Source organism: Clarias gariepinus, chromosome 10, assembly GCF_024256425.1.
Source record: "Clarias gariepinus isolate MV-2021 ecotype Netherlands chromosome 10, CGAR_prim_01v2, whole genome shotgun sequence".
NCBI lineage: Eukaryota > Metazoa > Chordata > Actinopteri > Siluriformes > Clariidae > Clarias > Clarias gariepinus.
In genome coordinates, this window is record NC_071109.1 from 30,836,253 (window position 1) to 30,851,905 (window position 15,653).

At 36.3% G+C, this 15,653-nt stretch overlaps 1 protein-coding gene across 2 annotated transcripts in view; it reads right to left on the bottom strand.

Annotated features, from left to right (window-relative positions):
• The window catches only part of dyrk4 (dual-specificity tyrosine-(Y)-phosphorylation regulated kinase 4), a 34,219-nt gene that overhangs the window by 6,092 nt on the left and 12,474 nt on the right, over positions 1-15,653 (bottom strand). The window contains exons 3-12 of one of the 2 annotated variants that reach the window (XM_053505016.1): positions 12,253-12,399; positions 12,002-12,146; positions 10,443-10,606; positions 6,672-6,808; positions 3,654-3,794; positions 1,681-1,819; positions 1,347-1,428; positions 1,040-1,212; positions 771-831; positions 524-653 (exon numbers count right to left, since the gene is read on the bottom strand). In XM_053505016.1, coding sequence (XP_053360991.1) covers positions 524-653; positions 771-831; positions 1,040-1,212; positions 1,347-1,428; positions 1,681-1,819; positions 3,654-3,794; positions 6,672-6,808; positions 10,443-10,606; positions 12,002-12,146; positions 12,253-12,399 — 1,319 coding nt within the window. Of the gene's footprint in view, positions 1-523; positions 654-770; positions 832-1,039; positions 1,213-1,346; positions 1,429-1,680; positions 1,820-3,653; positions 3,795-6,671; positions 6,809-10,442; positions 10,607-12,001; positions 12,150-12,252; positions 12,400-15,653 lie in introns of both variants that reach the window. The other variant, XM_053505017.1, reaches the window with a different exon arrangement.

Consider the following 15,653-nt stretch of genomic DNA (forward strand, 5'->3'; position numbering starts at 1 on the left):
AATCCTGAGCAAAAGTTCTTGACGCATGACTCTCATTCACAAACCCTTTGTCAAAGTGATGAGTTTTCACTTGAACAGACTAGAGAGTAAATGCCTGCTGGATAAGCATCCTGTTGTTCCAACTCTATTATTTGGTAGGTTTGCATAATTACCGGTAAAAATATTGATTCTTTCCATTTTTGCAATAATGCTCATTATCTGTTTAAGTGATCTGTAACAGGAAGATTTTAATCAAGCATGATCATTAAACATCATACCCTGTCCGACTCCCTACCCGGGGGTTCGCAGATCAGTTTATTATAAGTAAATTATCACATAAAGTTAAGAATATGTTTTGTTAATACAAACTTTACTGGATGGTCAAAATAACACTCAAGCCAGACAATTGTCTGGTGATACTGTATGCTCTCTTCTTCGTAACATTAAAAGTGATGCATACTGTAAATATTTTCAGCAGCAATGAGTGGAAACATGGTGTAAAAAATAATAATAACATCTAAGAAGCAGTCTCAAATGTACTTACACAAGGCAGCGCCTAATAAAGTCTAAAAACAGAGGATCGTTGGTCTTCAGTACGCTGGCAAGATCCTTGGAGTTGGGTCTACGTTTTTTCCCCTTGCTGTTTGTGACATTTCGTGGATTTCCTTTCGAATCTGCCAGAACAACAAAAGAAATTACAGTTTAAAATAAATATTATATAGCCTACAATAAGTCTATTGATTCAGAAGCAGTTCTAGGATCATGCATAAAGTGTTAACAGAAAAACATACCGAAAAACAACCTCCTTCTGGATGCAGTCTGAACAAAGTCGTTTGGAGGCAAACCCATCACCTACAAGCAGAAATATTCAAATAAACACAAAATAATTACTTTCATTACAAAACAGAGAATTAACAACATTCTTGAAAACATAAATTTCTGTATGTGGCCATTAAAGGAGTTCCTGGGAGGCCAGCATTTACAAAACTGTAAATAAAAATGTAAATTAATAATAAAGCTAAATTTTAAGCGTACTGTTCACATTTTAAGCCAGTCTGACCTCCATTATGCAGGCAATCTGCTCGACCTCGCTCTCCCCGGGGAAAAGTGGGTATCCCGTGTAAAGCTCGGCCAGGATACAGCCCAGGCTCCACATGTCTATAGCCATGCTGTACGGGTGGCCCAGGATCACTTCTGGAGAGCGGTAAAAACGGCTCTGGATGTACGTGTACACTGCCAGTAGAACCACAGGAACACAGCAATTAATATTTAACACAACGTGTGCAATAACATGACATTCGAAATAGGAGCAATATTATGATATAGCTCATTACATAGTAGAATATTAGCACAAGTAGGATTCTAACCTCTCTGATGCTCGTAACAACTTGATCCGAAGTCAACCACCTTGATATTTCCCTGTCCTCTCTGGGACAGCAAAATGTTTTCCTAAAAATTACAATAAAATAGAGAGTATGAATTTCAACTTGTTTACAGTACAATCATCATCATTGTGGTTCAATTACTGTATTTATATGGATGATGCTTTACTACAGTTACATTTTTCTAACTAAAAGAAAATTTATAAACATTCCCAAAAAACTGAACAATTCCAAACATTTTGAAGATTTTTGCAGATTATTAAACGTGCTAATGACATTCAACAGCTGATCATGGTGAAAAGTGGAGAAGAGTGTTCACCGGTTTGAGGTCACAGTGAATGATCTTTTCTCTGTGCAGCATCTGCAGGCACTTGAGCAAAGAGTATGCATAGCGCCGGATCAGAGCCAGACTGAAGCCCTGGAAGTTGTTCTTCTTGATCAGCTCATACAGGTTTGCTCTGCATGTAAACAAACAAGAAAATTTGAGCTAACGAAATGTAAGAAAGGGATATACAAGGGTAAAAAGAAGGGGGTGGGGGTATTTATTTTTTTGCCATGACTTTGGCTTTATGTCTCCCTTTAGACTACAGTGTCTCATTAAGACACTTGTTGTGTTTCCCTTTAAATTGTCACCCAGTCTTAGAGTCAAATAGGAATCTTAATGAGTGCATTATTTAATAGAAGCGCACTTGTTTAATAAAGTAATTGCTGTAACACAGTAAGTTACTATGAGAGTCTGACTTGATCAAAGCCTTAAACACATCTTAGACGATGTTATACTAATTGTAACACCAATATACTGTATGTCCATGTACAAGAAATTTGTTTCAGATCTGTTTCATCTAGTATTTCATAGAAAAGAAAACAAAAATTTCAATTCATGTATACTTTTTAAAAAAAAATCTATATTTTTTTGGTTGTTTGGAAACCTTTGACACCTGGGAGTGTATATGGGTCAAAACATGATGCACATTTTTACGACATGTAGGAATTAAAAAACTTATCAACTCTCAAAATGTTTCTAATTAAACTTATTTAATTGAGATGGGTATTGGAAAAGGAAACTATTTTGGAGTAGACTAAGCATATAGATAGCATCTAACCTCCATGACCAGCTTCCTCTTTTACCTCTAGAGGGCAGCACAGAATTGCAAGACTTCAAACCGCAGCTCATTAAACCAATTTTCCAGACTTGGGTCCAAATCTAATTAGCCGTATGGGTCTCATTTGACAGATAAAAGTGAAATCCTTTCAAACTGTTAAGCATTAGCATGAGTCTTAAGAGAGCAGTGGTGGAAAAGTTATCTTTGGCAATATGGAGAACCGCAACAGCAGCTGTGAACAGCACCTGCTCTAGCCCAGAGTAACCAGAGCCTTCACACCATGAGCAGACAAGAAAAGAGATAGCACGTAATCAAGGCATTAAGTAAAGGAACTGGTGAGAGTAACATGATACGGGACAGCAAACGTCTAACTCCTGAAGGTCAGGACATCCAAGGCTGGAGCGTCTTAAGCGTCTTAAGGTTTCTCACAAGACGCTAATCGATCACTTTATCAAGGAGGCTGTCACTGGGAAGGAAACCTGTCCACTTCTTGTTAACATTTTGGAACAATTTAAAATGGGTACTGAAACCGTGGTGTGTGTGTGTGTGTGTGTGTGTGTGTGTGTGTATGTATATATATATATATATATATATATATATACTGTGTGTATACTGTATATATATATATATATATATATATATATATATATATATATATATATATATATATATATATACTGCATTTTCAGAGTCAGGCAAACATATTTATACACACTTCAGGAACAGAAAAATAATATGATGTATATTATATTTATATAATATTTAAATATTATTATAATAAATATCAATATATAACATATAGGCATTTAGTATTACATTATTTATATATATTTTTTCTTTTCCTGAAGTGTGTCCTAAGCAAAAGTCTGTCTTTTTAGTACAAACAAGGCACCCTGTGTCTTTTAGCACAAACTATGTATGGTATTATAAACAGAGAGAGAGAGAGAGAGAGAGAGAGAGAGAGAGAGAGAGAGAGAATAAAAATATGTAATTTCTTCCATCTATGCGATTAAAAAAAGCTCTCTCAGACACAGTCATTGACTCCCACTTTGTCTGCATCACAGCCCTCTAAATTACCGGAAAACGATAATGGCTTGCCTGACTCCATTACCGCTTTGCTCATATTGACTTGGCATTCATAAAAAAATGCTTCAGGTCAGTAAAATCATTCTGGTGATGCATTGCTCACCCGAGGAGCTCGAAGGAGATGCAGAGGTGGTTGCGGAAATAAAAATACTCTTTCATATGAATGACGTTGTGCCAGTTGTCTCGGTCTCTCCGCCGCAGTGCGTCCAGGATCTTGAGCTCGACCAGTGCCTGTTGGTGGAATCTAAAGCATTGCAGCGAAAAAACATCATAACATATACAGTTGCTTTGGGATAATTATACAGGAACAAAAATATGATTACTGTGTTGGAGGAATCGACGATTGTGTTGGTTACCCTGAAATTACAATCCCAAAGGCTTCATACTCCATATAGCATTTCTGCATGTCCAAGTTCAATATACTATATTAACGTCTGAATCTATTAGTTTCATACTACAAACATAATTTTGCACGAATTAACTATTTTGGTTCTGATACAAGGTAGCTAAAAGTACACAAGAACACCCTGATGAAAGAAAAAACTCTTTTTATTTCTCTATATAATCCACTGCTATACTAATGCACTAAAGTAAGGTAAAAAGTTTTCTCAGTACGCCGGGGCCTTGATCAGATTGCCTGAGTCACATCTGAAACACTGGCCTCCCAATAACTTTTTTAAAGGTCCAAGTATGTGGAAATGGCATGTGAAAATGGCCCAAGCAAGTGGAAACTGCAGCTAGGAGTATGATCACCGTACTGTGCGCAAAGTCTTCTTTAAACGTCAATTGGTTTTTACACTTTGATTCATGAGAAATTTCACCAAGTTCTGGTTGAAATGGTTGAATATGAAATATTGTAATACTGCACAAAGAGAAGGTTGCAACATTTTCTTAAGATCAGAAAAGAAAAAAAGGTCATCTTTTTTATTCTTTGCTCATTACTGTCATTGAACAAGTGATAGTGACGAATTAGGTCCCTTTGAAAGGGCAACCTGAGTACAGGAATTATATCTTAAAAGTAGGTTACTATAAATAAAAAAAAAAGACTTTTTAATTTTAATGAATCAATTTATAATTGATTTTATTTTTATGTTTATATAAACTATTTTAATCCCACATGCATGCTTTGTAACTGTCCATTGTAGAATATATGTTACATAAAAAATAAGCTGAGCTTTAAGTAAATCATAATAATATCCATAATGGCATTGAGGAGTTTTTTATTTTTTTTAAATATGCTACCTAATACAATTGTGTTTATTTGCTAATTCTAGACAAAATACATCCACCTTTAAACTAAATATTCTGATACATTTACTGGTGTATCTTGTTATATTCTTGATATTTTCATGACGGCCCTGCTAAACAATGGCGTAACTGTAAAAAGAGGCCTGGTTAAGGTAAACATATGATTAAAGATAATATTAGCGAGGTTTTCCGCTGTGATATCCAATCAAAAGGGCTCTTCTAGTAGTTGGGTGAAGTAGCCTATTTTTACAAAAGTGAAGTGGCATAAATAGCGCATCCACAAAACCAGGTTGTAAGAAAAGTGACAGGACTTTTACGGCTTTGCACGAAGTCAGGAACATATACAGTTTTAGACTTGCGAATGATGAGATGAGATTCCATGAGGTGTTAAGGTTAGCACAATTTAAGAACAAGATGCCCCACCCATGTCAGCACACATAAATAAAGATGCTGAAATGTAATAGGACACGGCCTTTGATTTTGGCAGAAAGGCACAAAATCAATTTATTATAATATATCATGATTAGAATAGAAAATATTTTTGCTCCTTACATAAGCAATTCTGTTTGGTCAGATGCTGGATGCCAATCCATCTCACAGCTTTATATTAAATGCGCCTGTTTTCATTATTCTGTCTCATCGTTTCTGTAGTAACAGCTCTTTTATAGTAACTCATTTCGACGAAGTAATCATGCATAATCACTTATATGGGGAAGTTTTCTGAAAGTGGATATTTATTTATTTATTTATTTGTAAAAGGAATCTACAGTGGCAGTGATTTGTTATCGTCAGAATTGAAGAGGTAAAAAAAATGTAATAGTAAAAAAAATAGTAAAGTCAGAACACATGAGTTTACACTGTCTCTGTAACATTTTTTCTCTAGTTAAATTCAAGTTAGAAAAAGAGAGTGACTGTTTATAGCTGCTATAATGTAGGCGATAATAGACTATCCATACATTAACTGTAACAATAATAAATAAATACAAATTCTGTCACTTTGTAATCATTACAAAATTCACACGTTTTTATTGCATCCTCCTTTTTGTTTTTACTAAAAAGTAGTAGCACAGTGGTATGATGACGATGCAGCCACTAAGCTCTCGTTTTGTCTGCTGCATTATTTAACGGTGGTAAGCCTGATGTCATCTCCATCAATTCAAGAGGACATGATGCAGGTTGAAAAGCTTCCAAAGAAAGGTAAAGTGATAGGGGCCGGTATCTTTTAACACCTCTGAGCGTGTCACCGTGACCTGTGGATTAGGTCACATGCTCTGGCAATTAAAATCATACAATACGACAGGATGGTCCTGGCAACGAGAGCTAACTATCTGTAAATATTCTGACAACGATAGAAAAGAAAGAAAATAAATATTCTTGCAATGTTCCAAAAGTATGCAAACGTTATCAGACTATTCAGTTGTGAAATCCTGAATTTCTAAAATGGACAGGATGCAATATTTAAAATAATAAAGACCCTCCAATGTTGCAAACATGTATGGAACAGAATTATTGTTTTATAATGCTCAGGATAAGATTCCAGTTAGGCAGGGCATAACATTCTGACAGTGTTTATGTAATAAATAAAAAAAAAAAAAAAAAATATATATATATATATATATATATATATATATGTAGACATAGCATACTTATATATAGCATACATATATACTTTAGACATAGCTTTTGAATAAAGTTTTGTTCACCTTAAGCTATAATTTATAATAAGTTTGAACTTAACACCCAAATTATCTACAGGTATATGCCAATAAATTACACTTTCAATAAACATACATACAACCATACTGTTTAAATACTATTTCGTTGTCCCCTTAAAAATAAAAAATAAAAAATGAAAAAGCAACTTAAAAAATACCTTTTCTTGTTGCGAATTATCTTAATGGCCACCATCTCATTTGTCTTATGATCCAAACATTTGAGGACCTGTCCAAAAGATCCCTTGCCAATCACTTCCAGGACTTCGTAGCGGTAGGCGATATGGTCATGGATGACCTGCACACACATCATTTATGGAAAAAGAGCAGTGTCTCATTTATGGATAGGCAAAGCACAGCTATTTCACTCTACATCTGGCTGGAAGACTATAGGCCCATATTTTTGTGAACATAGTGCAAAAGCAAAAATAAGGGGTTAAGGTAGCACAGTAAACTGTTGCTGCCCCACAAGTCCAAGGTTCCTAATTCAAATCTTGAGCTCAGATTACAGTGTATGTGGAGTTTCTGTGCATGTTCCCCCTGTGTCCAAATCCTCATGATCTCCGGTTCCTATTACTCTGCATTTTCTGATTACTATGACCTGCGACTTATTTTTTACCAAAAAAATAAAGTATGTGTAATAAACGACTTTCTTAACTCCGGACTAATGCAAAAGAAAAGAGTCCTCCAAAATTGGCCTATGGTCTAGGGATTGAAGGTTTAATGATGGCAGTCCTTGTCATGCATGACTGGGAGTTCTTTTATTAATTAGACCAAAACCAACCAACCAATAAGGAGTGTCTGGGAGCTCTTGTACAGTATGTGGAGCTATTTAGTGAAAGAAAATTTACATATGACCAATAAAAAAGAGAATTGAAAAAGAGCATTCTCAAACATTCTAGTCTTGCATTCTTATATTTTGGCTTTGTTGAGATATTTTGTATCATGCTGATTCTACTGCCTTATCTCTACTATACCTCTGTATTGTCCCAGTGAAGTAGTACATTCCTACGCAGTCTGTGTAATATCATTCAGCCTTTATTCATTACATATACATTACTGCACAGTAAAATGTTTTATTTTTTGCATATCCAAACTAGTGCCAATTGCCTTGGCTCTGAAAACTCTGGCATCATTAGCTATGGTGAAGCAACCAGGTGCTAAGGCAGAGTCAAGGTGATAATGCAGGGCTCTGGAAAGGCATGGAAAAGCCAATGATTTGGTCAAGTATGGCCACAGATCGATGACTACTTATCTACAGTTACGATGTGCTACAGTACAAGGGCACTTAAACAGAGCTAAGGGCAATCATGGACCCAACCAGGACAGTGTTGGGATTCGAACACTGGACCCATTGACCTGTAACTCAAAGCAATAACCACTGAGTCTGAGAGGATATGGTTGAGTCAATAGCAAGTTTTAGTTGCAGATCAAGAGGTCATGTGTTGCCCAAGGACTCAACAGTTTGCCCACTGTTGGGTCCTTGAGCAACACCCTTAATATTTAGCTCAACTGTGTCCTGCATCTTCCCAAGGAGCAAAGATAGTGGACTGTGTGCTGCATTATGATTTTCCTATATACTGTACCACATTACAGTACTTTACTGTAGATATGTTTTACAATAGCTTACTGTTTATTTCTACAATAGTTACCCTCAAACCAGGTTGCTGGCAAGTTACTGTAAACTTTACAGCATGTTTTTATCTCCTGCTTTAGTTTTCTCTTCATCACCAGACTGTGACAGCAGCTCTTTGTGTAGAACAGTAGGATAAGATGTGTACTGTAAAACGGACACAGAAAAAGTCTACCCCTTCACCTTTCTTATTATTCATCCATTGATTATTTTCAGGACAAGGCTAGCCTACTGATACATTCTCTTGCGCTGTCTGGTTCAGTGCTCTGAGGGACGAACATGTGCTGTATGAACTGATCCAAACTTTTAAATAATGCACATGGTGAAACCCTCTGTGTGAGACAGCGCATTCATGGAGAACAGTTCACACGAGGGTCTGACAGGAGATTAGCAAGTCTGAGATATCTCTTTTTTTCTTAGTGAGGTCAGTGTGTTAGTCAGTGTTTTGTGTAGTGGCGTCTGAAAAGTACTGAAGTACTGCATCAAACTCCTCACTTAAATTAAAATATATGCTCTTAAACTTAACAGAAAATATTTTGAAAACTGAGAACTGAGAAAAACAAAAAACAAAACTGTTGGCTAATGCTAACAAAATCAGTATTCCTAATCTCTCTCATTAGCTAGCATGATTAGCTAGCATGATACTCTGAGCAGCAAGTACTGCTAATCTCTTACATTAGCTAGCATGACTTTGTTTGACCCTGAGACAAACAAAGCTAGTTGCTAGCAGCAAACAGATTACTTTGACGGGCATTAGTCTCGTTCTAGCTCTCATATCTGACAACAGTTTTGTTAGCAGAATTGTTAGAAATTGCTAAGAAGACATATTTGATAAATTATGTATTCATGAGAGAATGTATTCTCAGGAAAGTACAGTGCGATCTTTTTTCCTTCATTGTATTACATGCCTGGGCGATTCATTCACATGGATTTGATTCATTCACATGAATTTTTTTATTTTTATTTTTAGTTCTATTTTTCCTAGTTTAATTCAATTTTTTCTATTAAATTTTTCTATCGTATTTTTTTTATTCATATTTACTCTTATTTGTAAAGTTTAATTCTCTTTTAAGGGTCAATGGCAGTCGTCAAATTTCACTACATTTCGTACGGTGTATGACTGTGTATGTGACAAATAAAATTTTAATTTGAATTTGAATTTGACAGTTTGTACTCTAGTGTAGATTGCTGTAAAAATAGGACTTTGATGGTCACTCAGCCACAAGTGACCCTTAAAGGGTCTACTATTACTACTTCTTCTTTGTCTTTCGGCTGTTCCCTTTCAGGGGTCGCCACAGCGAATCATCTGCCTCCATCTAACCCTATCCTCTGCATCCTCTTCTCTCACACTAACTTACTTCATGTCCTCTCTCACTGCATCCATAAATCTCCTCTTTGGTCTTCCTTTAGTCCTCCTGCCGACAGTTCAAACCTCAGCATCCTTCTATCGATATATTCACCATCTCTCCTCTGAACATGCCCAAACCACCTCAATCTGGCCTCTCTGACTTTATCTACAAAACATCTAACATGGGTTGTCCCTCTGATGAACTCATTCTTGATCCTATTCATCCTTGTCACTCCCCTACTATTACTACTATTTTTTTTAACCCAAACCATCTCTCTACTGCTTATAATATACAGGGTTGTAGGGGGCCGGGAGCCAATCCCAAGAGACTCGGGGCACAAAGCCGGGTACACCCTGGATGGAGTGCCTGTCCATTGCATAGCACAAGCACACACATACACTTACTCTCACACTATACGGCAATTTGTACATGTCATTTAGCCTAACCACATGGATTTGGACTGTGGGAAGAAACAGGAGCCCCCAGAGAAAGCCCACCAAGTACGTGGAGCACATGCACAACTCCACACAAAGACCTGAAGCCAGGACTCAAACCCCTGAATCTAAAGGTGCGAGGACGTACAGTAGTGATAACCACAACGCCCTATGGCACCAAAGTAAAATAATCATAATTTAAAACATACACATGTGATCATGGCAAAGTGTGGAAAAGTGTTTTACTTTTAAAAAACTCTTTGTATTGGTATCATCTGATACTTGAGGCATTGATATCAGAAAAGGAAAAAATTATGATATACAATACTGTGTTTTACATAATAATCTCCAGAAGTGTATAATATAGGAAATATAAAACCATTTTGTAGAAGGTTACTTAAGCATTCATAAAAATGCGGTTCTTTCATGAATTTTGGTTCCCCTTAAGAGTTTTCCCAGACCCCTAAGCAGACAGACACATGCACACACATATAAAGAGTGTATGACCCTGTTTACCTTTAGGTAGCTGCCATGCTCATCATCATAGCCTGAATTTTGTGCAGATCCCTGGCAACCCTGGATCTTTTTGGTGTCCAAGCCCAGATACCAAATCTCGGTGTAGTCCATAATCTCCTCCTGCTCATACTCTGTGAGCTGGCTCTGGAAGTGCTTAAGTGCAGCTGTAAAGAAGGTAATGAGAGAAATTTAGCTGAATCCTAGGGGTTTATCTGGGGTGTTTATGCATTTTAATGCCATGATGGCAGATAAGATAGTATACAGTTAAAGTACAGTACACATGAGCCACATCTCATTTCTTCATATTGCAAAGTGCCTAAAAATAAATTAAAAAATTGGTTGTATATGTAACAACCTCAGCAGCAACCTTTCGTCTGTTCCAAGCACTCAGCATTCAGCATCCGCAGTATACTAAAAAACACCCGGATCATTTGACATTATCCCCACCTGTTTGTTGCTGCTCCATGCCGTAAGTTAGATGGTTTTTATGCTTGAATAATTCATACTGTAGGTGTGGGTTTAACAAATAAAAAACTTTCCTCTAATACTGAGGGACAGGGACTGGACTAAAAATCAGGGACAAAAAACTCTGTTTTGAATGTTCAGAACAAAAACTTCATCCAGTCTAAATATATAAATATGATAATATTATTATTATTATTATTATTATTAAAATAAATAAATATGATACTGTACCTACGTACAGTATTGCGTAAAGTGCTCAATTTTTTAAAAATATTTACATTCCGTGAAAGTTCCATGTATTTTTTTACACTACTGCAAAAAGTTCCAAACTAAGCAACTGACTGCTTAAGTTAAACTGAGTTTGAAAGTGATTTAATGATTTACCCACTGCTATGGGTCACAGCTATGAAAAGCTGACTTTCAGGAAGCCGTCACTGTTAGTGATTAAGTGACACTGATTTTTGTCTTTGTATTTTATTTACTGGACTAGCAAGGGTTCCTTTATGATCTTAAATGAGCTATAAGGATTTCATCATCTCATCTCATCATCAACTTAGGAGCTAGACCTCCTTAATTAAAAAAAACATCATTAAATAATATTAATATTACTAATGGTATTAATAGCACCACAGTGCTATTCTAATATGGCATTGTTTTTATAGTAACAGGTAATTCACAATGACTTATATAAAAGTATAACCCATATGCAATCGCGTCTGGCAAGGTTTATATATATATAAAAGAAGCCGTTTGTTACATTAATGAAAGGTAGTGTTTTTTTTGCGTTCAATTTTTACTTCCAGAAAAAAACATAAGGACAGAGAAATTAGTATTTTGTGGTTTCTCAGTTACATGCCAAACTGCTTTTGCTTTCCAAAACATTAAATTTAATTTAAGACCAATAAAATGTATAATGTGCAGCTCTTCAACAAATAAAAGCAGTGTCATGTTATTTTAATATAGGTTAGATGAATAATAATATTTGAGATATCTACTGTACAGTAACTCATTAATTTTTTTTCAATAACAGCACATATTAAACTTATTATGATGTCACAAAAGCACTAAATGCATCATACTGTAACACCACTGACCTGTTGGTGACATGGGTAGCCGCTGTCCCTCATAAGTCCTGATCTTCTCAAACTTGTTAATAATGCTCCTGGTCAGAGACTCTGAGATGTTGTCCACAGAGGAGCCAAAACGTGGTGGGAACTGCGGCCGTGGCCTCTCCCGCTCCTCCTGAACATTAGTAAAGTTTACTAAAGCACATTGTGCAATGCGAAGGACAAGACACTTCCCAATATTCTAAACAAACACAGGCTTCTTACAAGTGTTCTCTCACCTGACTCTGCTGGACGTTTTGCACCAGCTGTTTGACGATGTTGGGTAAGGTGCCATCAGATTGTTGGAGGAGTTTGCCATTGGTCACCACCACCTGTTTAACTGGTGGGTCGAGTTGAGGTAAAGTGCCAGTCCCTCTCCCGCACTTCTATAACACACATTGTACATGGATGTTAGCCTCGCAAACTGATGACAACTCTAAATGATTGTGTGCACTTCTAAAGAAATCGATCTTAAACATGAAGTGCATGGAGAGCTATCACTGGTACTGCACAGGACAAAATGTACGCAAATTAAGTGTTTTTTTTCTTTTGTTTTTTTAATTGGTAATATGTGACATTTTAATTTCAAATTTTTAATCTACTGAAATCTAACTGTATTTGTGATTAATATTATGATTATTATTATTGTTGTTTTTGTTGTTATATTAATAAAAATGTATCTAAATATACACATTACATCCACTACTACTATAACTTAAAAAAAGAAAATAAAAGAAAACTAATATTCGGGATTTGTTAGTTTTTTTGTGTTTTTCATAAATGTACAATACACCTTACATTGAAGTTTTAGCCCAAAATCTTAATAAATATTCTTCATTATATAGTCTATCCAGCTTTATCCTGTATACAGGGTTGCGGGGGGCCTGGGGCCTGTCCCAGGAGATTTGGGGCACAAAGCGTGGTATGAGGTGCCAATCCATTGCAGGACACACAGGCTTACACACACTCACAAGATCATTCACACACTATGGGCAAGTTGGTAGTTCCAGTAAGCCTAATCTGCATGTCTTTGGACTGTGGGAGGAAACCTGGAGAAAAACTACCAAGCATGAGGATTACTTGTAAACTCCATGCACACAGGCGCGATGCGAAAATCGAACCCGGACCCTGGAGGTGCGAATCCACAGTGCTAACCAGTAAGCCACTGTGTTGCCAATGAATAGTCTTTCTGTACAGAATATTTTTCGTCCACAGCAGTGTGGTAAAATATATTGAGCTCTTAATTTGAACTTAAACACAGCTCACTGGCTGTATAGGTCAGACTAATGGCTCTGACATAAACTCGAGGGCCTCGCAGTCTGAGCGCTTAACGAACTGCATGACCTGGCCCCCTGCAGACAGGATGGAATTTCAACACAGGTTGGTGGTGAGAGAGGAATAAAAGCAAAAGGGTGCTCTGACAGGGACTTCCATTTTCTACACTGCTGAAGAGCTGAATAAAAACCCTTCTCTCTGTGCTGACCTGCTTTCCTGATGTGCTATATTTAGACACATATAGACCTGCCTGCTTACAGTATCTATTGTAAATGTAGAGCTTGAGCTCTCTGCATACATTCTTAAATTAGCAGTTTTACAGACAAAAGGTGTATCCAAGGATTTGAATAAAGTACAATTGCGGATAATCATTTAATGCTAATGCACAAAATAGATCAAAATAGCTGGTTATTATAATGTAAAATTTGTTCATTTTACTGAGGAGCTCAAAAAATAAAATATGGACCAAGATATTAATACAAATAGAGCTCTATGTGAGCCTTGTGAGGATTTTCTTTTTTTTCTTCCCCCCCCTGACTGAAGAATAAATTTCAAACCTAGAGCTCAAAAAAATTTGGTCTGGAAAAAAAACCCTACCATCCTATCTAAAGATCCACTTGATATTTAATCTCGTGTGTTCCAGGCCCACTGCAGATATCTGCCAACTTGATTATGATGCATAGAGACAGACGCTAAATTTAGTACACAGGCTAACGCAGAACCACGCAAGCTGGGTCGATCACAGAAACACAAGCACGAGGTGTAAACAAGAGGCGCTCAAGTGCTGCGGTTGTGCGTTAAAACCAAAATCAGGTCAATGGATTGTGACGTTAAGAGGCTCTCCGTGACGTCCGTGTCGTGACTGTGGATCACGTGGCTGATGCTTCACTGCTTACCGGTTGTCAGGAGAGGATCTTGTTAAACAAATGGACCACTTAAAGCATGTTATGTACAGCATTAAAAATACAAAGGGACAAATTTTACATTTATTAAAGTGCAAAAAAACCCTTTAGCTGCCAGATTACTTCTTAATAAATTATCTTTTCACTTGAATTGATAATTTTGTATTTGTATTTTTATTTTTACACACTCTCTTACAGTGGCCCTGAAGTGCAAAACAAATGAACAAAACTGAAAACAAAATAACAAAACCCAAAACAAAATAACAAATTCAAAACCAAATTAACAAAACGGAAAACAAAATAACTAATACCTGACTGGCCGAGAAGGGCAATACAAATTAACAAAACGGAAAACAAATTAAAAGCCAAATAACAAAACCCAAAACAATTTTTTGGAGAGGGGGGAGTTTTGTTGTTTTGTTTTTGTTATTTTGTTTTTTCGATTTGTTAATTTGGTTTTTGTTATTTTGTTTTCGGATTTGTTAATTTGTTTTGCACTTCTCGGCCAGTCGGATATAGGTAGGAAAAGGTAGGTATAGTTTGCGAATTAAATGCTTACTGCTAATTGGACGAGACATCTGTCACTCAAGATATACAGGAAGTACTGTATTGTAGCGGTAGATTTGTGTGTGTATGAATGTGCAAACATTATTGTGGTTTCAAATATAGCGTACTTATTTTTTGCACTTTACAGCCATCATAGTTTAAAGTGAAGCAGAACACACAAAAAACAAAGATAAAGAAACAAGTTCCTACTTCCTGTATATCTTAAGTGACAGATGTCTCGTCCAATCAGTGGTAAGCATTTAATTCGCTAACTATACCTACCTTTTCCGGTTTGTATCGGACCGGCCGAGAAGTGCAATACAAATTAACAAAACTGAAAACAAATTAACAAATTCAAAACCAAATTAACAAATCCAAAAACAAAATAACAAAACCAAAAACAAAACAACAAACTTCCCACCCTCCAAAAAAAATAGTTTGGGTTTTGTTATTTGTTTTTTTTTTATTTGTTTTCCATTTTGTTAATTTGTATTGAACTTCTCGGCCAGTCAGACATTAGTTATTTTGTTTTCCGTTTTGTTAATTTGGTTTTAAATTTGTTATTTTGTTTTGGGTTTTGTTATTTTGTTTTCAGTTTGGTTAATTTGTTTTGCAGTTCACGGCCACCGTACTCTCTGCATCATCTTCATGTCTTTTCCTGGGTGAGATTTTGTGTCATTAACCCTCTATTCTCAGCAACCTGGAAGAAATTAAAAGTCTTTACCTTTTAATGAACACGCACCAGTTTTTTGAATATTTCCTGGGAATGGTCCTGCACTACGCATCATCCCAGTACACTACCACATACACTATATGGATAAAAGTATTTGTCCAAACCTGCAGTGACATTGTATCCAAATACATAAACTTCCACATGGAGTCGGCCCCCCTATTGCAGCTGTCCTGTGGTGTTTCTG